This window comes from Urtica dioica, chromosome 4 (assembly GCF_054948205.1).
Source record: "Urtica dioica subsp. dioica isolate 48M chromosome 4, U.dioica_male_clone48M_v1_H2, whole genome shotgun sequence".
NCBI lineage: Eukaryota > Viridiplantae > Streptophyta > Magnoliopsida > Rosales > Urticaceae > Urtica > Urtica dioica.
In genome coordinates, this window is record NC_142759.1 from 8,058,087 (window position 1) to 8,080,147 (window position 22,061).

The 22,061-nt window shown below is 36.9% G+C and overlaps 4 protein-coding genes across 4 annotated transcripts; 2 read left to right on the top strand and 2 right to left on the bottom strand.

Annotated features, from left to right (window-relative positions):
- The first annotated feature begins 923 nt into the window (after window positions 1–923).
- LOC149400008 (large ribosomal subunit protein eL31-like) lies at window positions 924–2,395 on the top strand. The gene is made up of 3 exons (XM_089610246.1): window positions 924–1,070; window positions 1,496–1,603; window positions 2,004–2,395. Exons 2-3 carry the CDS (start codon window positions 1,521–1,523, stop codon window positions 2,281–2,283), a joined length of 363 nt encoding a protein of 120 aa, XP_089466372.1. The 5' UTR covers window positions 924–1,070; window positions 1,496–1,520; the 3' UTR covers window positions 2,284–2,395.
- A 5,571-nt stretch (window positions 2,396–7,966) lies between these two features.
- On the bottom strand, window positions 7,967–9,060 carry LOC149400009 (uncharacterized). Its single transcript, XM_089613078.1, has one exon. It carries the CDS (start codon window positions 8,994–8,996, stop codon window positions 8,232–8,234), a length of 765 nt encoding a protein of 254 aa, XP_089469204.1. The 5' UTR covers window positions 8,997–9,060; the 3' UTR covers window positions 7,967–8,231.
- A 4,830-nt stretch (window positions 9,061–13,890) lies between these two features.
- LOC149400010 (MRG family protein) lies at window positions 13,891–19,011 on the top strand. The gene is made up of 11 exons (XM_089612306.1): window positions 13,891–14,128; window positions 14,288–14,341; window positions 14,474–14,487; window positions 14,976–15,121; window positions 15,713–15,748; window positions 16,673–16,713; window positions 17,325–17,426; window positions 17,585–17,664; window positions 17,974–18,143; window positions 18,349–18,433; window positions 18,606–19,011. The coding sequence occupies exons 1-11, from the start codon at window positions 13,991–13,993 to the stop codon at window positions 18,694–18,696; spliced, it is 957 nt and encodes a 318-aa protein (XP_089468432.1). The 5' UTR covers window positions 13,891–13,990; the 3' UTR covers window positions 18,697–19,011.
- Window positions 18,952–20,812, bottom strand: LOC149400011 (putative cinnamyl alcohol dehydrogenase). The gene is made up of 6 exons (XM_089612305.1): window positions 20,728–20,812; window positions 20,515–20,599; window positions 20,331–20,444; window positions 19,980–20,207; window positions 19,440–19,879; window positions 18,952–19,353 (listed from the first exon to the last, which is right to left on the bottom strand). The coding sequence occupies exons 2-6, from the start codon at window positions 20,589–20,591 to the stop codon at window positions 19,136–19,138; spliced, it is 1,077 nt and encodes a 358-aa protein (XP_089468431.1). The 5' UTR covers window positions 20,592–20,599; window positions 20,728–20,812; the 3' UTR covers window positions 18,952–19,135.
- Between the last annotated feature and the right edge of the window lie 1,249 nt (window positions 20,813–22,061).

A 22,061-nucleotide genomic window follows, 5' to 3' on the forward strand; every position in this document is an offset into this window, starting at 1 on the left:
ATTTTCGGAACCTCGCGGCGCGAGGTCCTTGGGTCGCGCCGTGCGCTTTTTCTTCCCGCGCACACCGTTTTTGTAACGGCCATAACTCCTAGCTCTGATGTCCGATTCTTGCAAATAAATATGCGTTGGAAAGCTAAGAGAGAGATCGATCTAATCATGGAATTGGATAATCCAAAATCTTTACTTCACACTCTCAGAATTGTTCACAAGAGGACGCTGTATTTCTTCTTTGCTCTAACTTGGCGAGAAGTTTTCGAATCTTCTCAAAATTGCTCCGTTACTTCACGTGATGCTCTACTAACCTCCTTAATACCTCATTGACCTCTAAAACCTACAAGTCTCTAAAAAACACACAAAAAAACATCACAAATACTCGAGAACAAGCTCGGATTTAGTCGGGAAAATAAGAGTTTTTCGCGTGATTAACGCACCTATCAATCAGCAATGTATGTACGTTGATATATAAAATTTTTGTTTTAAGTATGTAGTTCAATTTTGATGAATTGAATTTATTATGATGGTTAATTTAATTCAAGATTTAATTAACGATAATGTCCGATTTTATTTACTTTAAAAAAGTGTCATTTGCGAAAAAAAAATATTTAGAGAACAAAGTTTGATCGAACTAATTTTGATGAATTTTGGTTAGATTAATTTAATTTATTTTTTATGACATTAGGAAATAATAATTGTATAATTAAATTTATAATCCCATTTCACACACTTTTCCTAAAAAATGTTATTTGTTGTAACTAGTCAATCATCTACATCATTTTAAATATCTAGTTCAAATTTTATTTTCTAAGAAAAATAGCTCATCAGATCGAAGTTAATTAAATTAATTATTCAATTAATTAAATTAACCGTTTATTTCCCTGATAAAATAAGATTTGTGATATTTTTCAAAATGAGGATGAGTTATCGGGCTTTTCACGTAATTGTTCCAAATTAATAATTAAAAAAGAAAAAAAAAAAGCTTAGGTATGTTATTTGTTTTTCGTTTATCTCGTTTTTCTCCAGACTTCACGCTCGAGCACCTGGCCGCCGTCTCTGCCCAGCAGCCTTAACTGGTATTGCTCTCTCTCTCTCTCTCTCTCTCTCTCTCTCTCTCTCTCTCTTCATAGTGGAGTTCCGCCCGAGCCCTAAACCGTCATCCAAACTTCTTCTGATTCTCTGTGCCTGTGGAACAGTTTGATATGAATAGATGGAAATTTCTTCTTCTTGGGTTACCACTGAGCGATTGCGTTAAGCAGCGTTTGAATTTCAATGTTTGTAGTTTATGCTTGAATCTGTGTGTAGTAATTCATCTATATTGCGTTGTAGTTTGGAGATGGTGACTGTGATGCATATTCCATCGCCTCACTCTTTCTATTTCCCTAGCCGTTTCTTCTGAAACATAATAGGTTATGATTGGGGTATAGTATATAAAAGGCATAAGAAACTTGTGTAAAATGAAATTGCGTAGTTTTGTTGATCTTTGGGCATGAAATTGCAGGTGAATTCGAAAGGAGGAGAGAAAAATGAACAGGAATAATAAGGGAAGGAAGGAAGAAGTGGTTACTCGCGAGTACACCATCAATCTCCACAAGCGATTGCACGGATGGTAAGCTTTCCTCTTTTCTCTGTTTATATTTTGTGGTGATATAAGACCTGTGTTTGGCTCTTTGTTGGTTTTCGTGATTTCTCTGAAATCCCTCCTTTTACAGTTCACTTAACCTTTACATCCATTACCTTGAATTTTATTGTGATATATTGAGTTCACCTCATGGACAACATGATAAAAGGGACATGAATGAACATGGATTAAATCAAGTATAAGTATAACACAGAAGATTTAGCTCTGATATTCCATTTGTGAATGGCATTGCCTGTGCCTGTTAATGGCATCACACTACATCACTTTGTTCCTTCTCTATTACTGCCTCAACTAGCCTGAGTGATTTTTTTTTTTTTTTTTTTTTTTTTTTTGGTTGTTGTAATTTCTTGGTTCTCTTCACGAATAGCACATTCAAGAAGAAGGCTCCGAATGCCATCAAGGAGATCAGGAAGTTCGCCGAAAAGTCTATGGGAACCAAGGACGTGAGAGTAGACGTGAAGTTGAACAAGCACATTTGGAGCAGGGGAATCAGGAGCGTCCCGAGGAGGATCAGGGTCCGCATCGCTCGCAAGAGAAACGACGATGAAGATGCCAAGGAAGAGCTATACTCTCTCGTCACCGTGGCAGAGACCCCGGCCGAAGGGCTCAAGGGACTGGGCACCAAGAACATCGACGAGGAAGATTGATTTATTTCTCTTTTAAAGTGAAGATGAAAGAGTTTTTTCGCCTAGTCTTGGAGAGTTTATAATACATTATGAAGACTATGTTGTTTCAAATGCCTGAGATCTATAATTATTTTTTTCATCTACCTTGCCTAGTTAGTTCATGTTTGATCTGCACAGCTATAGTTTTACTTTAGCTCAGTTTATTTGGGTAGATTTTCCAAGAAAAGGATTGAAATTTAAGTAATCCTCCATGGACTGAATATGGCTGAAGAGGAAGGCCACAGATTGAAGGTGATTCAACCGGATTGGCTTCGCATCATCAATTGCCACGAACAGAATTTAGCGGAGGTTGGTTTGTTTATTGATATTCAAAAAGATTAAAAGACTGAATACCATTTGTTAAAAATCATGAAAAAGAAATAAATAAGTAAAGTTAAAAAACTATTCTAAAATTATATAAATAGATACTTTTGTTGTTGTTAAGTTTTGGACATCACTTCCGGATTCTTGATCTTGCAAAGTCCCGTTAGATTCCCTAGCGAGATCATAGGCACAACTTCTATTCCAATTGGCAAAGTAACCGTCCACGTTAGGAAGACTACGGTCAAGCTTTGCTTCGAGTAAATATGTTCAACGTTTTGGTATTTTTTTCTTTTCTTTTTCTTTTAGGGCTGCAACGTCTAATTTCTTGGTGTGACACCATGAGTCGTTTTGCCATCCGCAATTTGTGGTATCTTCTTTAGTGGATGATGTGACTAAGCAATTGTAGGGCTGCGAAGATCTGCTAGGCAGACATGCACTCGAACTAGAGCAATGACTATGGGCTCGCGTCAGGATGGTCTCACAAGACCAGAGCTCGACAAGATATCATCTACATGGATCGGAATTGAAAAATCAAGTATAATAGTTTATATTCTGAAAGAAGCATAATAATGTATTATTACTGATTTTATATTCCTCTTCAAGTCAGCAGCAAAAAGAATCAATATTTCTACGCTGCCGAATGAGTAAATAGAAACAGATTCTTTTTTTGCAAAAGGGCCTAAAACAAAATTAATAGATACCACTTAATATCAACAAAAGTAAAAAAAGAAAAAAAAATAAGCAAAAAAGTGGACAAATGGCAAGCGTGCAAAACGCTAGACCAACAAAAGCTTGCAATCTCAGCGCCTCAATAAATACGGAAAGGGGAAATTTGTAGTCAAATTCTTCTTTATTAGACCCCACTCAAGCACCGTCCTTGACCACCAAACTCTTATTTAAATGCCATTGGCTTATTGCTTGGAGATGCCAAGCCAATCTCCTTCTGCTCCATCCTTTTTGGCGAGGAGAATAATTGTTTGAACGTATCACAATCTCCGATTAAACAAAATATAAACAAAGGCCTCTTTAATAGAAATAACTCAACCACTCTCTCAAGGGAAAAAAAACCGAGAAACTAATTAGGACAAAACAACATAAAAACAATGAGACGGTTCTACTCTCTCATTGCTCTATTGCTCTTGGTACTACTGCTAGTTTCCTCAGGGATTGATCAAGTTGAGACTAGGGCTGTTCGAAAGACCGGGATTGTGACGAGTGGCCGGAGAAAATCTGCTCGATCATCGTCGGCTTTGAATCGCGGTCGGGTTTTAGCGAGCGATCAAGTGTACAACCCCAAGCTCGCTTCTGGACCCAGTGGCAAAGGCTCGGGTCACTAGACACTTGTTGTGTCGTTGAGTCTTTATAACTCTCTTTGCATTTGTTGTGTTTTTTTTTCCTTGATCTAATGTGTAAAAAGTTTACTTTCTATTTACATCAGTGTAGAATTACGACAACAAAAGTCCACATGTAAATAAGATTTTATATAAATATTGTTGGTTCTATTTATGTGTCAACTTCTCAACTTTTATTATGTGTCTTGGAATAGGAAAGAGGTACAAGTTGTTTTCATAATCTGCCATTTAGATTGGGAAGTGATTAACAGACGACGAGCAAGGCTGGAGAATGAACTAGCAAGGGATGAGGTTTAGTTTGTTGATTAATTATTATATTTAGTTACGGGTTGTCGTTAGAGTAATAGATCAGTAACTAAAATTAAGCATAAGCATGTAGTTCAATCTGTATGGCAAATGTTGTAGCCTTGAGCTGACTCGATAAATATGATGTTTATACTTGAGAGATTATTGTTATTTTGAAGTCTTGTTGAATTTTTACCTCAATATTTTTGGAATCGGTCCAATCTTCGTCAGATCTAAACCGCGGTTTTAGTATACACCTCCGAATTAGGTCATTTAAGATCAGTTTAAAAATCGGAGCAGACCTGATTTGGAAAAACAATTATAGATTGGATCAATAACTTACATAACTAGTGGTTCGGTTTACTTCATAATTTTTTGAATTAATTCTTTTTTTACCCCTGAACTCGTACCTCGATTACATTTCACCCCCTGGACTCGGAAATGTTGCAGAACTAATCTCAGAACTTAGACACGTGTTACAACTTGCCACTTCCGCCAGTATTTGAACGTTAAGTTTAACTATTTGATGACGTGGCAATATTCTTAATACTTTTAATATTTAAATATTATTATCAGATTAAATAATTAAATATTTCTATCTCTCTCTCTCTCTCTCTCTCTCTCTCTCTTTCTCTCTCTCTCTCTCTCTCTCTCTCTCTCTCTTTCCTTTCTTCTTCTTCTTCTTTTCTTCTCTCCATTTTTTTTTCTTTTCTTCAATAATGAACAAAACTCATCAAACAATTCAGTTTAATCACAACCTCAACAATCAAAACCAACCTGAATCCATAAAAACATCACAAAAATCCGAAAGCCCCAAATTCCAACAAGCCAACTGAGTCTCAGTCGGTCTTATATAAGCACCATCCCAAAAAAAGAAAAAAATTAATACGCGAATATATTCGAACTCTGATCGAAGTCAAATCTGACAAGCCAACTGAGTCTCAGTCGGTCTTGAATCTCGATCTCTAATGGCGTCGAAGCTTCTCTCTCTCTCAACTGTCTCTCTTCCCGCCAAGATTACTCCGTCTCCACCGTCCGTCCAAGCTCTTCGACTCATCGCTGGGCCAACAGAAGCCTGACATTTCGCTCTCTTCCGAGTCTCGGCGCAGAGAAGAAGAAGAAGAGTAAGCAGAGCAGTCTGACAGTTAGGTCACAATTCAACGTCCCTCTCATTTCGCCGCAGGACCAATGGGGGACCTGGACCACTCTCTTCTCCATCGGAGCCTTCGGTCTCTGGTAATTTTGAATCTCGAGTCTCAACCATCTCACGCACTTTCGGATTTTCCTATCGGAAGGGAATGTTGTTCGGAGAAACTGACCTTTCTTTGAAGGTCGGAGAAAAACACGAAGATCGGAGGCGCGTTGAGCGGCGCGTTGGTGAGCACGCTTCTGGGACTAGCGGCGAGCAATTTGGGGCTCATCGCCTCCGAAGCTCCGACGTTCTCGATCGTGTTGTCGTATCGCGAATCCATTGGCCGTTCCGCTCTTGCTCTTCCGAGCCGATATGCGCCGCGTCATCAAGTCCACCGGAGCTCTTCTCTTGGCGTTCTTACTTGGCTCAGGTATATCCAAAGGAAGCAGGTTTTCTGGTTTCTTGTTTGCCTTCGATCAGACCGATTGAGACTCAGTTGGCTTGTTGGAATTTGGGGCTTTCGGATTTTTGTGATGTTTTTATGGATTCAGGTTGGTTTGATTGTTGAGGTTATGATTAAACTCGAATTGTTTTATGAGTTTTGTTCATTATTGAAGAAAAGAAAAAAAATGCAGAGAAGAAAAGAAGAAGAAGAAGAAGAAAGGAAAGAGAGAGAGAGAGAGAGAAAGGAGAGAGAGAGAGATAGAAATATTTAATTATTTAATCTGATAATAATATTTAAATATTAAAAGTATTAAGAATATTGCCACGTCATCAAAAAGTTAAACTTAACGTCCAAATACTGACGGAAGTGGCAAGTTGTAACACGTGTCTAAGTTCAGAGATTAGTTCTGCAACATTTCCGAGTCCAGGGGTGAAATGTAATCGAGGTACGAGTCTAGGGGGTAAAAAATGAATTAATTCAAATATTTTTTCCACACTCCTAAATTCTTTTCCACTTTGCGTTTTCAAACTCATCATAACTACGTTATATATCCTTTATTCTTAAATTATTATTTATGTTTTATTAACTTTAAAAAGTTATCCAATTCATTAATATTTTAGTTGACTTTTCACGTTAACTAACCAAATGAAATAGTAAAAATAATATACAATATCACAATGTATATTGAGAACTGATTTCCAAATTAATACGCTAATTTAAATTGATATGATAATATCTACTTTATTACACTCATTTTAATAGATTAACAAGCAATAATCAATAATAAAAAAATGTCGATTAATAGATAGTTTGTTTTTTACAATTGTGTTATTATATTTATTGTAACTATGCTAATAATGATGTTCAAGTAATCATCTGGGAATAAATTTTAACATAATAAAACATAAAAGATAATTTTACAATACAGGGAATAACGACATAAATACCTAACATTTTCAGTTTTATACACTTATATACTCGTTTTTTTTCGGTGGCGTAGTTACCTAATGTCTTGTTTTAGTTGCACTCTTACTATCAAGCCGTTAAATTTGGACGGACAGAGAAGAAAAGCGTGCTCGTCGCTGAAAAAAGAATCGAGTGTATAAGTGTGTAAAGTAAAAAATGTTAGGTATTTATGCCGCTGTTTCTTTAAAAAAAATAAGTTTGACTCTAATTTAATGCAAAATTTTGAGAATATTTTCTTAAACATATGTTAAAGTAGATTATTGCAAAGAGAAACTTTATTTCACAAGATAATAATTAAACTTAGATTCTAACTTTAATCCAAACAATCCATTTATAAAAAAGATCAATTTACCCAATACCTAATGTTTTTGAGTTTATAGTTTATACACTCATATGCTCATTCTTTTTTTCGGCGGCCGGCACGTGTCTTTATGTCCAAGTTTAACGGTTTGGTAATAACGGTGCAATAAAAACAAGACAATATGTATTATGCCGCCGAAAAAATAATGTATACGTGTATAATTTATTATTTTTTTAAGTATTTATACCGTCATTTCCTCTTTTACAACAAACGTCCAGCCTAAATTATGATTGTAATACAATATATTAGAAGCTTTTGTTTTGACTAAGACATGGATGATAAGAGTTAGTTTGGCGTGGAGATATTGTTACGGGTGATTTAGCTAAATAGTCAATTTAAAGTAATGTATTTACAATATAGCCAAGATTTGTCTAAAATTAGTGAAATAGTAAAAATGAGTAATAATCAAGTTACAAAAACTTTTTTTTACTTTAGGATTAATTTTTTTGAATGTGATAAATTGCTAATAAATAATGTCAAAATTTTTAATCTTTGTGTCAAAAATAATTTGACAACGTAATTTTGACTAATGTACTGAAAATTTGAAATTTTGACTATTTTGCTAATCAATTAGTTTAAAAATGACTATTTTTAATAATTTTTTCCTATTGTTATTCAATTAAATAACAAGCGCGCACACAAGTGACACGACGGAAGAGTTTAAGTTGACTAGGATTCACAGTCAAATTAGGCCGATTTATTATATTTCTCAAGGTAAGAACTTTATAACTTGTTTTAGACAAAAAATAATTAATAAATACATAGTAAACAAACTCAATAAGATAGAAAGGTACTCGGCACTTCAGTTACAAAGAAATATTTATTTTTTTATTAAATAGTACAATGGGACTCCCAAACTGGATACCATAATCATCAACAACCAAAAGTATAATAAAAATATAAATAAAATAAAACAATGATGATAAAAAAATAAAAAATAAAATAAAGAATCCATATTTCCATAACCTCCAAACTGAAATGTAGTTACGAGGAAGGAGTTGATCAAGTGGCTAATTAAAGTCAGCGAGCTTGATTCCCTCAAACAGAAAAGTCAACAATGGTGAACTAGTTATCACGTCTATAGCTTGGACCAGAATGTTTCACTCCTCCCAAGTACCTCCATTCCGGTGAATACACTCTGGCGTTTTTAATCCCTCCAAGTGTTTGGGCATTAGTGTGCTTGTGTCCTTCACCGGGGCTCGGACCTTCTTTGATCCCTCCAAGTGTTTGGGCACTAGTAAATTTGTGTCCATCGCCGGGACTAGGCCCGTCCTTGATCCCTCCAAGTGTTTGGGCACTAGTAAATTTGTGTCCATCGCCGGGACTAGGCCCGTCCTTGATCCCTCCAAGTGTTTTGGCACTAGTGAACTTGTGTCCTCCACCGCCCGGGCTAGGCCCGTCCTTGATCCCTCCAAGTGTTTGGGCACTAGTGAACTTGTGCCCTTCGCCGGGGCTAGGCCCGTCCTTGATCCCTACAAGTGTTTGGGCACTAGTGAACTTGTGTCCTCCACCGCCCGGGCTAGGCCCGTCCTTGATCCCTCCAAGTGTTTGGGCACTAGTGAACTTGTGCCCTTCGCCGGGGCTAGGCCCGTCCTTGATCCCTCCAAGTGTTTGGGCATTAGTGAACTTGTGTCCACCACCGCCCGGGCTCGGCCCAGAATGCTTGATGGACTCGAGAGATAGCCCATCAAACAAACCCATGAATAATATTCCTCCGCGAGCCACGTGGGCCCGGTTTTCGGCCGATAATGGTCGGCATTCCATGGCTTTGAAGTCGAGTAGAAGCGTGATCAACAAGATGAAACCAATGCTTTTGATCATAGTAGTCATGTCTTTGGGAGAGTGAGAGGTGCAAAGGAGAGAGAGGTATTCAAGTATGTGTTTTCAAGGACTTTTATTGTCAAGTGTGGTTGTAGCAAAGAGGATGTGTATTGCTATATATTTATACTAGTTGGGGAGAGCCAATCTTGGATTGTAAAAATGGAGTATTTTTAGGGATGGGCGTGCTTGAAATTTCAATTTGTTATTATTATTGTAAACGTGAATAAATTACAAAATTTTCCAGGTTCAGATTTCCAAGGTGGAATGTGATGTGGATGTTAAAAAGGGTAGAAGCATAGGAAGCTGCTACGATGGTTCTTGGTAAGAATTTGTATCCAGAAATGTGAGACCAAAGTTGGTCACGTAAATTGGAGTCCAAGAATTCAAGCCAAGGATAATGAAAATGTGAAGAAATTAATTGTAGTCAAAGTACGACGTTGGATATAGAAAAACAAAAAGAAAAGTAAAAGATTTTAATGTGAAGAAAAAAAAATTGCATTGAACCTATGTGCTGAATCCAGAGAGGGTACCAACAAAACTAGTTTTTGAACGTAGTGTTTCGCAATATTCTAGTGTCTAAACTTTGAATTTCGACAGTTTCATTATTAGTTTTTTTATCTATGTTCAACATAATAATTTTTTTTTTTATTCTCGTAAAAGCGTAATTATTTTATGTTAAGGGTATACACGTAAATAAACTGGCACACTTGTGTCTTCATTTATCGTTCAAGTCCATTTTATTGACAGTAGTTGAGCTAGGGGACCAGAAATATTTTGTTAAGCGTTCAAAATTAACTTCCAACACCCATCCCTGTTCCCTAACCTCTCTCAAATTTCAATTGCCAAGCTAAGCATGAATCATGATTACGATGCATAATGCTATGGAAGTGGAACACATAATCCACAACAAAACAAATTCTCAATATTTTAATCTTTATTTTGGCAATTAAAATACAATATAAATTATTTTCCAGTTAGTTTTCATTTGAAAATGATGAGTTTTGAAAGTCAAAGATTTGGACAAGAAAATTTAATTACAAACTTATTTAGCATCAGTGACATTGATTAACACAAATATAAAAGTTTTATTCTCTTTGCTAAATCTGTTACTGGACTTAGGATGAAGAGTTTGCAATATTTTTCCTTTTTTTTTTCAAAGAAGCATGGAATATTCGTTCACTTTCATAGGATTAAACTAATATATTTTCTTTTGGGATTTCTTGACCAGTTCAAACACAGCCCGCAGGCTGCGGTAGCAAAGTAGGAACTGCCACTTGGCATGTTCCAACTTGGGACATGTATCAATAAATATGCATCTTATTAGATTCTTAATTGAACTCTAGTCTTGACTAGTTTTTATTTATTTATTTAATTTTATTAGAAAGAGCTAGAAAACATCCATTCGGGACATATTGTTGGTGGTGCGGGACAAAGTCAGAGAAGGGGTAAATAAAATTTGGAAATAATATATTATGGCGAGGATTGCGGGTCATGAACATCGATAGAGAAAAATTGTTATTGATCGATGAGGAACACATAAGTATGTAGGACGTTTAAACTATCTAACGAATTTTACAGACTCCACATTTGGAATGAATCTTATTGGCCGCAACGGATTCACACCAAATGAGTCGAGGAAAGAGATCAAAATTCAAAAAAATTCACTTACATTATGACCAACAACGGGAGATCGGAGAGCTCAATGGAGGTTTGGACCGATTTGATGACATCTCATTTCAATGAAACCTTCACTGTGAGAAAAAAAAAACTTTCACTTTTTCACCGCCTCGATCAGGTGATTGTTATTGAATTTCTAAGTTTTAGATAATCGAATTTGCGGAATCAGAAATTCTGTTATTTGAATGAGAATCGGAGTAAATATTAATTCATTTGATTAAATGAACTTTGTACAAAATATCAACTTATATAGATAAGTTGTGGCAACAAAAGAGTAAAAATAACAGACTGACATACCGTTTTGTGTACAAAAAAGACTGAAAGCTACTAAACGACATTTAAGAAAGGAAACAGAATATGTATTCTGAACAAAAATTAAATGACACATAGAAGGAAAATAAGCAAAGCTAAACGACCCAAACAGAGAAATTTGAACTACAAGAACAGACTAAGTCTAAAACAGGGCTAATGCTCCAATACATCCCTCAAGATAAACTTTCTGATGGACTTTCTTGAAAGTTTATCTTGGACTGCAAAACACGAAACGTAGGAAACAATAGCTTGGCGAAGATGTCCGCTAGCTTGTGAAAGGTTTGAATCAGTATAACCAAGAACATCCACTCCGACAGAGAGTTGTTTTCTTCTTGAAATTGTGAAATACATCTTGTATATCGGAGGAAGCGGATCTAAAGAACTTGACCCCGCGTATGAGTGATTGACTCGCTCATTCCCATCAAGATTTGCTTAACATATTTTGAACGAATGAAAAGATTGAGCCTTTTTTTTCTTCGCAAGAACACTTTCAATAGCATTTCGGATGAAAATAGCTCATCGTCGATGGATCTCTTGATTCCGCCATGGAAGTACGGGAAAAGAATCGGAATGTGCAATCGAGAAATGAGAGAAGGTAAAACCTAGAATCGGTTTGAGATTTAGCAGAGTATCTGATCCAATTTCTGTCAAGATTTATTGAGTCGTCGTTGAAGAGATGATGAAGAAGAAACGAATAACAGAATTGGGGACGAAAAACGACGACCTAATCTCATAGAATCTTGCAAAAAATTGCTCTGATACCATTTTGAATTTTTAGGTTTTAGAGAATTGAATTTGGGGAATCAGAGTTTGTTCTTTGAATGAGAATCAGAGTGAATATGAATTCATTTGATTAAATGAACTTTGTACAAGATATCAGCTTATATAGCTGAGTCGTTTGACAACAAAGGAGTAAAAATAACAGACTAACAAACGACATATCATTTGTGTACAAAAAAGACTGAAAGCTACTAAAGGACATTTAAGAAAAGAAACAAAACATGTATTCTGAACAAAAATTAAACGACACATATAAGAAAAATAAGCAAAGCTAGACGACTCAACCAGAGAAATTTGAACTATAAGAAACATACTAAGTCTAAAACAAGGCTAATGCTCCAATAATTATAAGAGTCGCGTTTTACCAATGACGGCGTGATAAAGTAGCTCTCTTCGTCATCGTTTAGATTAAAGCACATGTTCGAACGATCTCCAACTTATTTTTTCAATTGTTGTTGGTATATTTCAGGGGGCAACATCTCAGCCAATATCTCCCTATAAGAGCGTTGTTATTGTCAAGAGTCCTGTCGATTCATCCACCTCAAAGTATTCTTATAGATGGGATACATAATATTTATCTCCTATGGATTTCACCAACACATTGTCTATATATATTCTCATCGTCTTACCAAACTTTTTTTTAGAACATTGCCAAGCTTCTCTTAGAACATGTTCTCCACTAGCCTTTGTTCATGGGTCCAAATGACAACACTTCACACTAATAAATCTGTTGGTCTATTATGATTTGAACACAATATAATCTTTTCCTCATTTTCAAAAAAAAAAAAAAAAAAGAACACAATCTTTTTCTAATCTTCGTGATGCATTAAAATTTGGTTGTAGCAGAAAAAAACATTCCTTGCTCAAATAGTCCAATGAAGTGAGGTTGTTAACTGTTGGGTCAGATTCTCGCAAGGTAGAAATGACGCCCCTAGAGCAAAAACGACAAGCTTGATGGCCCCAACCTGTCATGCCATCAACCTGATGGTGGCACCAACTTGAGGTGACTCCAACCTGACGATGCCACTAACCTGATAGTGTCGCCAACCTGCCATGCCATCAACCTGATGGTGGCAGCAACTTGAGGTGACGCCAACCTGACGATGCCACTAACTTGATGACGTCGCCAACCTGTCATGCCGTCAACTTGATGGTGACACCAACTTGAGGTGACGCCAACCTGATGTCGTCAACCTAATGACGCAGCCAACTTGATGCTGGCACAAAGCTGAGGTGACGCCAACCTGACGGCGCCAACCCAAAATGTCGTCCACTCCAGGTTGCCGCCAACCCCAGAAATCCACCTAGAGGCAGTTGTCGCCAACTCATCTAGCTGTGATGTCGCCAACCTTCTCAAGGCTCCTTGCCGCCAACCTGCCCAAAGCTTCTTGTCGCCAACCCCACTTGCCACAAGGCAAAACTTGCTTCCAACATCTATTTCCTTCAACTCATGATCAAGACAAGTCTAAATCCTCTATAAATACCTCTCTCAACTCTCTCTCAAGGTAAGTTCTCTTTGGACTTGAAAAAGCTCCGCCTCTCTCTCACTAGAGAAATATTTCCTCTCTCTAACCTCTAGAGACGAGATGAGACCCCCCACCTCTACTAATGTTGAGCGTCGGAGCGCGCGTCGGGGGAAAACCATCCGCGCCCCTAGTTCATGTTTTTTGATTCTCAGATTGAAGAACACGACGAACACGAAGAACGCGAGAATCACGAAGGAAATTCATTGACGAGATGGAAACGACAAGAAGAGAAGAACTTCACCAAACCCAACCTACGTGCGGTCATAGGGTCTGGCCCTAGATCAAACCACGGACGGTTCTTAGTGCTAATCCAAAAACGCGATTAACATTAACCAACTAAATTACGTTGCAGCGAGAGATATTGTCGACTTACACGTAGCACGCACTTGATCATGGTATTGCAGCGATTGTCTCTCTACTCAGGGCGTAAAAAAAATGCTTGACCAAGCAAACCCATTTACCGACCTCAGGTAGTCACCGAATAACGTAATTTTCAGATAGTTTGGAAGAAATTTAAATGTAGAAATAGAACCATCATCCGATTTAAACACCCTTTCGTACAAAACACACCCCTATTTTCATAGCACAATAACACCCACGTGGATATATGATATAACCGTACCAAATCACGTGAATTTGAGACTCGAATCGCGTAGAGTTAAATTTCTAAACCCCAGAGCGAAACCAGTTACTGAGTTGGACTCGGAGATGGGAAACTCGTCCAAGAACGACTCAGCAACCGACGGCGACACCTCCAGCGGCGACGCTACGCATTCGAAGTCGACACTATTCGTCGAGGGAGAGAAAGTCCTCGCTTTCCACGGACCTCGAATCTACAAAGCCAAGGTTTCGCCTCTTTCTTCCGATCTCGTCTTCCAACGCCCTTCTCTGCTTTTCAGTTTGAACCTGGCTCTCTATTCCGTTCATTTCGTTTTGATAGAATGGATTTTGTTTCCTCGGTTGTTTTTCGTTTCTCAAGTGTTTCGCTTTTTGAAACTTTTGAAGGTTCAAAAGGCTGAGTTGAGGAAGAAAGAGTGGAGATACTATGTACACTACCTTGTAAGTTCTACTGCGTCTCGTTGGATTTCTTTAATTTCGCGTCGATTAGATTTGTTTGTTTTGAAAATTTCATCATAGCTTGGCTGAGAGAATAATTTTCTAAATGATTTACAAATTTTCCCTTTATTGCAGGGTTGGAATAAAAAGTGAGTGACTTCTATTCTGTCCGTCTCTCTTTTCTCTAATTTTTTTTCTCCGTCTTTCTATGTTAATTTCAACTGTTAGTAAGTACAGTATGTACAACCACATTAGATGTTTTCATTTTTTGATACTTTAGTCACCCTAGTGGATAGTGTTTACAAAGGAGGTTCAGGAAATGTGATTCTTCTTTGTTCAATTAATAACCATTGTTGTATTAATGTGTGAGAAAGAGAAAATAGCGGGGGAAAAAAGACAGTGTCGCTTATTCTATATAGGTTTGAGAGGGGTTGAGAAAAATAGCAGTGATGGAAATAGGATTGACAGTTTTAAGAGATCTACGGGTTCTGGAAAAACAGGTTGAGGCGATCTAGGGGGTGTCTAGACTGTGTTAATTTGAGGGAACTGTGTTTTTTGGTTTGATGTGATATGAGTACTTTGTTTTCCGATTGGGTATACAACAATCAGTCATGTGAGTTGGACATCTTGGCAACAGTTGGGATGAGTGGGTAGGGGCGGACCGATTGATGAAGCATAATGAAGAGAACTTGAAAAAGCAGGAGGCCCTTGACTTAAAACAGGGCGAAGACAAGAACCCCAAGGCAGGCCGTTCGTCTCAGTCAAAACCAAAAACCTCTATCGGTAAAATTTGCTTTTATGTATATAGTCATCATGTCCTGTTATTGTGTACAACGTTTCTATTTTCTCCACTTTTGCATGTTTATTTTTTTCTGAGTATGTGTGTGGCTTAGTTCCTGAATCTGATTGGATTGTGCAAATTGGTTCGTATTTTCTGGCTTATGATGAGAAAGTATAAGGGATGCATTTTTTGAAATTAACGCCCTGGTATTGGGATATGGTTGTCTAATAGTTTATGTTGCACTCTTGCTCTTTACTCAACAGCCTTGTAGGTTTAACTATCTCATAGCCTGATGTCAATTGAAGTTGCCATGAAGGAACTTAACACAAGAGTCTCTTGACGGTTTTTTTTTTTTTTCCTTTTCTTGGCGCCACTCTATAATGCAACTTTTGTGAGATTATTTTCTTTTATCGGAGTTATTTTTTTCTTGATTTTGTTAGGAACTATAATTTCCTTGCTTAAAGTATCAGTTTGTAGAGGGCATAAAATGTACTTGCATGAGGTTATTGGTTCAAGTTTCTCGAACTAAAAGTATTTCATGTATTTTGATACACATCTGTCTTTACTTATTACTACTATTCTTGCTTTGGCAGATGCAAAAGTTGAGAAAGAGGAGCCTAAGCAAAACGGTGAGAGTTAGCTTAATTTTTTTTTTCATACAATACTTGCCTTTTTCATTAAAAGCCAAAAATCATATTATTTCTATATTATAATAACATCTAATGGCAGAGTCAGAGTGTGCAGTGATAAAATGATGGAAAACACAGCAGAAAAATAGTATATATTGTGAACGAAACAAAGAAAAGTGTATAAATGCATTGCTTTAAATTCAAACTAAAATCCCATAGCGATATCTTATTTGTACAATTTGAGATCCTGGGAATTCCTAAAGATTTTGTTTTCTGGATTGAAGGCAATGCAGAAAAATTTGCCTTCTTAAACAGATCCTGCTAGGTTGAAGCCTTGTCCTCAAACACTTATAGTTTTCCTTTTGTTTGTTTCACCCAAGAGAGGACAAAAACTTGTATCCGTAGTGCTAGCGATCGGATTCTTCAATTCGTCACAAGACCTGGATATTCTTTCACCAATCCAGGACTACAGTTAGCTTGCAAAGACCCTTCTGAAACATGCTTATCATACCAGCTCACTCCCCAATTTAGAGGCTAATCATAATGAAGGAATACATGGTTTCCATTGTGCACTTTCTTAATTGAGGCTTGTTTCTGCTTTGGATCTTATCGGAAGTATTGAGTTTTGTCCCACTTGAAAGGGTCGTTAAAGGACTCTGTTTTTCAATCTGAGTGGTACTTTATAATTGTTCTATCTCCCATTTTGTATGCCCTCACTTTTCTCTCCACTTTATGCTCTATTACTTCCTTGTTTCTAATGGTTCTGGAATGGAGGTTTTATCTGGGAATAAAAAATAGCATATATCGTGTTGTATTGAAAAATATTAAATATGCTATAATCTGACTTTTCCAATAAAATACAAATAAAAATACAGTAGGAAAGTACTTCCTTTTTCTTATTTTACTACTTCCTGTCCTGGGCAGCTACAAAAGGGAAGAAGCGAAAGAATGAATCCAGCACAGAGGTCTGTATTTCATGTGATCGTTTTGTATTTTTTTTTTCCTTATGAAAACATGCATTTCTGTAACTCCTATGTATTTGTTGTGCCAATTGTTATAGTAATGTATTTTTAGTTGTTGTTGAAGAAACTGTTTGAAATAGCGCTGCTCTCAATTAAAATATAGCCAAACTAAGTAAATATAAATAACTCAACTCATGCCTAACTCTCACATAGTATGACGTCTTATCAGAGTTCGGGCTGTTTTCTTAATTATTAGATAGTTGGCTAGAATATTATCTTAGGGTTCTAAATGGGTCATACGCCTAGCTTTCCCTTTTTTTTTTACCCCTGATATGTTTTAATATTCCCGTCTGATATGTTTGAATTTAATTTAATGATGACTGATAAGCATTATAGGCAACATGAAAGACTAACAGAACATGGAGATTTTTGAATATTTTTTTTTGTAAGAGGTTGAGTTTTTGTCCACGCGTTGATTCAAAAGTTATATAGACAAGGCTTCAGCACTCCATGAGATGCTCAAATTTGGGATATCTGTTGTTATGTTAGCTTTCATTTAGTGGTCTAGACTCTTGATTAAAAAAAGCCTAATATACTATAACTAATGTTTTTAGAAGGACAGCGAGCCATTGGAGAAGCTAGTGAAGATTCAAATCCCATCAACGCTAAAAAAGCAGCTTGTTGATGACTGGGAATATGTTAATCAGCAGGATCAGGTATCTTGCGGTGTATTCACTGTTGTTTCAGTGATGTTTTTTTGAAGTTCTTAATCGATACATGTAATTTCTTATTAAAATGTAAAATAAGAAGTGATTATACATGTTCATGAATAAATTTTATTTTGTTATCTGATATCTGCTTTTATGTCTTATAGCTTGTCAAGCTTCCTCGTTCACCTACAGTCGATGATATTATAGCAAAGTACCTCGATTACCGCTCAAAGAAAGATAGTTCGTAAGTATATTTTAATATTAAGAACATTTTGGAGTGCACTACAATTGCGTTTTCATGTTATGCATTTCTGTTATTCTTTTGTTCATTATTTTCGTTTGTCGGTTAATCTTTAATTATAATTTTCAGCTTGATATTGCTTTAATTAGAACTCCATCATTTGTAAATTCTGCATGATGGTAGGTCAAATCCTTCGATTGATTATAACTGAATCATTTCACATATCTGCTTGCTTTCCAATTAAACTTATGCGACTTTGGTAAGTACTAAGTACGCTAGTGATACGAGTGCACGATGTTTTCTGTTACACAGGATAACTGAATCTGTTTCAGAAATCTTGAAAGGAGTACGGTGTTACTTCGACAAAGCATTGCCGGTGATGCTCTTGTATAAGAAAGAGCGGAAACAATTTAGTGAAGTGGTTCAAGATGATGTCTCTCCATCAACTGTTTACGGTGCAGAGCACTTACTACGACTATTTGGTATAAATCCCATCATTCACAATTACTTGCTATGGCCTCGAACATCATGTAATATTTTAGCAGCTTATTGATACCAATTTTATTGGGAGCCTTTTTGCCAGATCGATTCATTTTGATGCGCCTGAAGTACATGACTTCACTTTTCCTAACATCTATTAAATTCGTGATTTTTCTAGGACCTAATATCTATTAATGGCTTTTGCAGTTAAGTTCCCGGAGTTGTTAGGATATGCGAACATTGAAGAGGAAACCCTGGGCCGCTTACAACAGAAACTTCTTGATTTTCTCAGGTATCCAATCCCTGTTCTGACTTGCTTATCGACAGTTCGTCATTCCATTAGTTAGCGTCCTGAATTGGTGACTCAGAAAGGGTTTAAAACATTGCCTTCACCATTATCTTGGTCGGATTTCAAAAGCTTGTGTGAATGTAAGAACTGATATAACTATATATGCTTATTTCAGGTTTATGCAGAAAAATCAGAGTACATTCTTCCTTTCTGCCTATGATACCACAAAAGGCGTCGAAGTGAAGGGCAAGGGAAAAGACGACTGATTAACCAAAATGAAAGGCTGTGAAATTCTGGAGACTTTCCATCCAACTGTTGTATAAGTAGCATCGCATCATTCTTTCTTGTATCAACCTCCCTCTTCTTCAGCCCCGGTTCCGTTCTAACCGTCTTCTTATGTGTAATCGTCTTCCGAATTCTTTGGGAATCTCGTCTGTTAACTTTCAGTTTGTCACAGTCACACGTGAACGACTTTAACCCACAATCGCTTTGCGTTAGGTTCTTCTAATTTAGCTAACATATTTCCGAATGATGAAATTGTTATTTCAATATGGTGAATATACACACCTTTTGGCCTTGTACATGCTTGATACAATCCTTGTGTTTTGACTCTTTTTGTTTAGCAACTATTATTAAAAAAAAAAAAAAAAGGTGTGGTCTGTGTAAAACCCATGGCTACAAGTTCACTCATGTCTTCTCATTCATTCACTGCCCTTCGCTCCTTGACAGGAGGTTGCTTCCAGCCACATCGAGCACAAATCTATACCGAACATCGTTTCTTTCCATCCTCGCAAACGCCTCGTTCACATACTCTGCTTTCACTATCTCTATCCTTGTCCTCAGACCCTTGTCCTCCCAAAACTCCAACAATTCTCGAGTCTCCGCAATGCTTCCAATGAAACTCCCGCTGATCGTCTTATGCCCTGCAAATCGTCCTAATAATTTAAACCAACAACAACATAACGCACACACAAATGGACCGAGTAACGCTAGGATTATATGGAGGTACCCGTAATTAAGTCTCCCGCGACAAACTCCAGCGGCTGGGGAGCTGGCCCGACAAGTATGAACTTCCCATCGAATTTGAGAAGCGAAAGAAAGGTTTGGAGAGTGTGAAAAGCCGGTACGGTGTCGAGTATATAGTCGAGGCTACCAAACGCGGCTCCCATCTCAGCCGTATCGGAGCTCAGAAGGAAACAGTCGGCCCCGAGATGGTCCAAAGCTTCCTCTCTCTTCTTATCCGAGGAACTTATCACCGTCACATGGTGTCCCATCGCCTTTGCTATCAATACGCCTAAGTGTCCCACTCCGCCGAGACCCAAAATCCCAGCTTTCACTACTCTGTTCAGTCCCATGAATTGCTTGAGGGGACTGTAAGCAGTCACTCCAGCGCACAAAAGCGGCGCAGCTTGCTCCGGCGCTAGCTTTTCCGGTATTTTAACAACAAAGCTGTGACGACATTCGACCATTAAAAAAAAAAAAGCTTAGAAGATGGACTAGAACAAGAAATGGCTTGAGTTTTGATAGATATTTGTTATATGGACCTTACTTTTGGTTAACCACCATGGCAGTGGAGAAGCCGCCGTGAGTTGGAGATCCGTCGTCGTGGGTCCCATTAACAGTGAAGATCTTCTTGGCGCAGTATTGCTCTTTTCCGTATTTGCACGAAGGGCATTCGTTGCATGACCCGATCACACAGCCGACTCCGACCTTGTCCCCGATCTCGAATCTCTTCACGTTTGAACCCAACTCCACAATTTCGCCTACTACTTCGTGCCTTTCGAGATGAGACACAACACTTTAGTGCATAGTTGTAGTCTAGCAATGAAGTCTTTGATAAAACAGGAACTTTTCTTGTCCATGATGAAGAAAAAAAATGGAAGCCTAGTTGATATATTACCCGGGGACCAAAGGGTAGTTAGTACTAGGAATCTCATTCCTCATCTGATGAAGATCAGTGTGATCTAGTCCACAGTACAAAACTTTTAGTACCACATCCTCTGAACTTGTTTTTCTGTTATTCAATAGACATTGGAAATTAGAAAATAACGGACAAAAATCAATCCAAGTTTAGAGTGAGAGACCTGAGATTGAATGAATAGGGAGATAGAAATCCGGTGGTGTCTCTTGCAGCCAAACCAACTTGCATTGTTCCTTCCATTATTATTACTACAACACAGAAACTCGAGATTCACTCAAATGAATATGGAAGTGAAAGGAGAAATGGATAAAAAAACTTGATTGACATTTCAGGATTTAATAGCGATCGGAATATGGGTTAAAGATTTTCGTGCTACCCTGTATCAAAGATAATATAATCTAATGCGGGCAATTGAATTCAAGCGAGGAACACTAAAGTTCAGCTAAATTATTATTTTTGTTTTTAGTAAGGTTTTAAATTCAATTTGACCTATTTATTTAAATGCATGCACTATGACTTTCCAAGATTTTCCAACCTAAACAATTGTATTTTATTGTTTCTTAGATGACCCAGTTGATTTAAAAACAATCGATTGTAGATTGTTAGCTAAGCAACTACGTCATATCGGCCTTGTAATTGCGCACGACATATTATTATGGAAAGTGGAAATAACTTTTATCGTGAAATATCATTCTTTTCCAACCTAACTTGAGCAATTGTATTTCGTTGTAACTGAGATGGCCTAATTGATATATAAACAAATATAAATTAGTAGATTGTTTGCTAAGGAAATACGTCATATCGGCCTTGCCATTTCGGACGAGTCGTTGCACGACCAAATGTTTTCAATCTTGCCTAAAATCGCCCAAAATCGTTAAAAAGCCACCGATTTTTAATGGCCTCTTCTCTAGCATCAGATCGTGCAACAAACAAACCATGCGGCCATATGAATATCAGGAAATAAGATTTTTTTTAATCCAATCTCATATTTAGGACTCCAAAAATCGTCAAAAATTATACAGAGAAATCCTAAAACCATTTTCTATGGGACTGAAAGTTCTTCTTCTTCTTCTTCATGTCATCTTTCTCTTCCTTTTCGCGTCTTCTCTCTTCTTGAACGAAAAAACAGTTTGCAAAATACTTGAAACATTATATTTTTAAATTATGCTCGCAATATGACAATAATCGCGTAAATATAACATTAGTACAATGAGCATAACGTTTACGACTCACAAAGAAAATTAAAACATCAAAAGTTGCCTATGAAAATATCTGTAAATGATCATTCATTTATTTTTCGTACAATGATCATCCTTATTTGTGAGAACTAATTTGGTCTACTGATAATTTCACACATTTTTAAAATAGAGATAGTAAATTTATTCTTTATCAACTACAAATGTGTTTAAAAAAATGATCATTCATCTCTCGTCTAAGAAAAAGAGGTAATAAACTAGTATAATTAAGTTTGCTTTTTAATTTTTGTACTTGTTATTATTAGGAAAAATGATATTTTTGGCCCCTCAACTTTGTCACCGGTAACAAGTTGGTCCATGAATAAAAAAATTTGTAGTTTTACCCTTTCATCATTGTAATTGCATCATATTTGGTCTTTATGTTATTTATATCGCCAAAATAAACGAGATTCGATCGTGTGTTTATCATGCGTTGAAAAACAATGCTATATTAGTTATAACATAAGAAATTAAT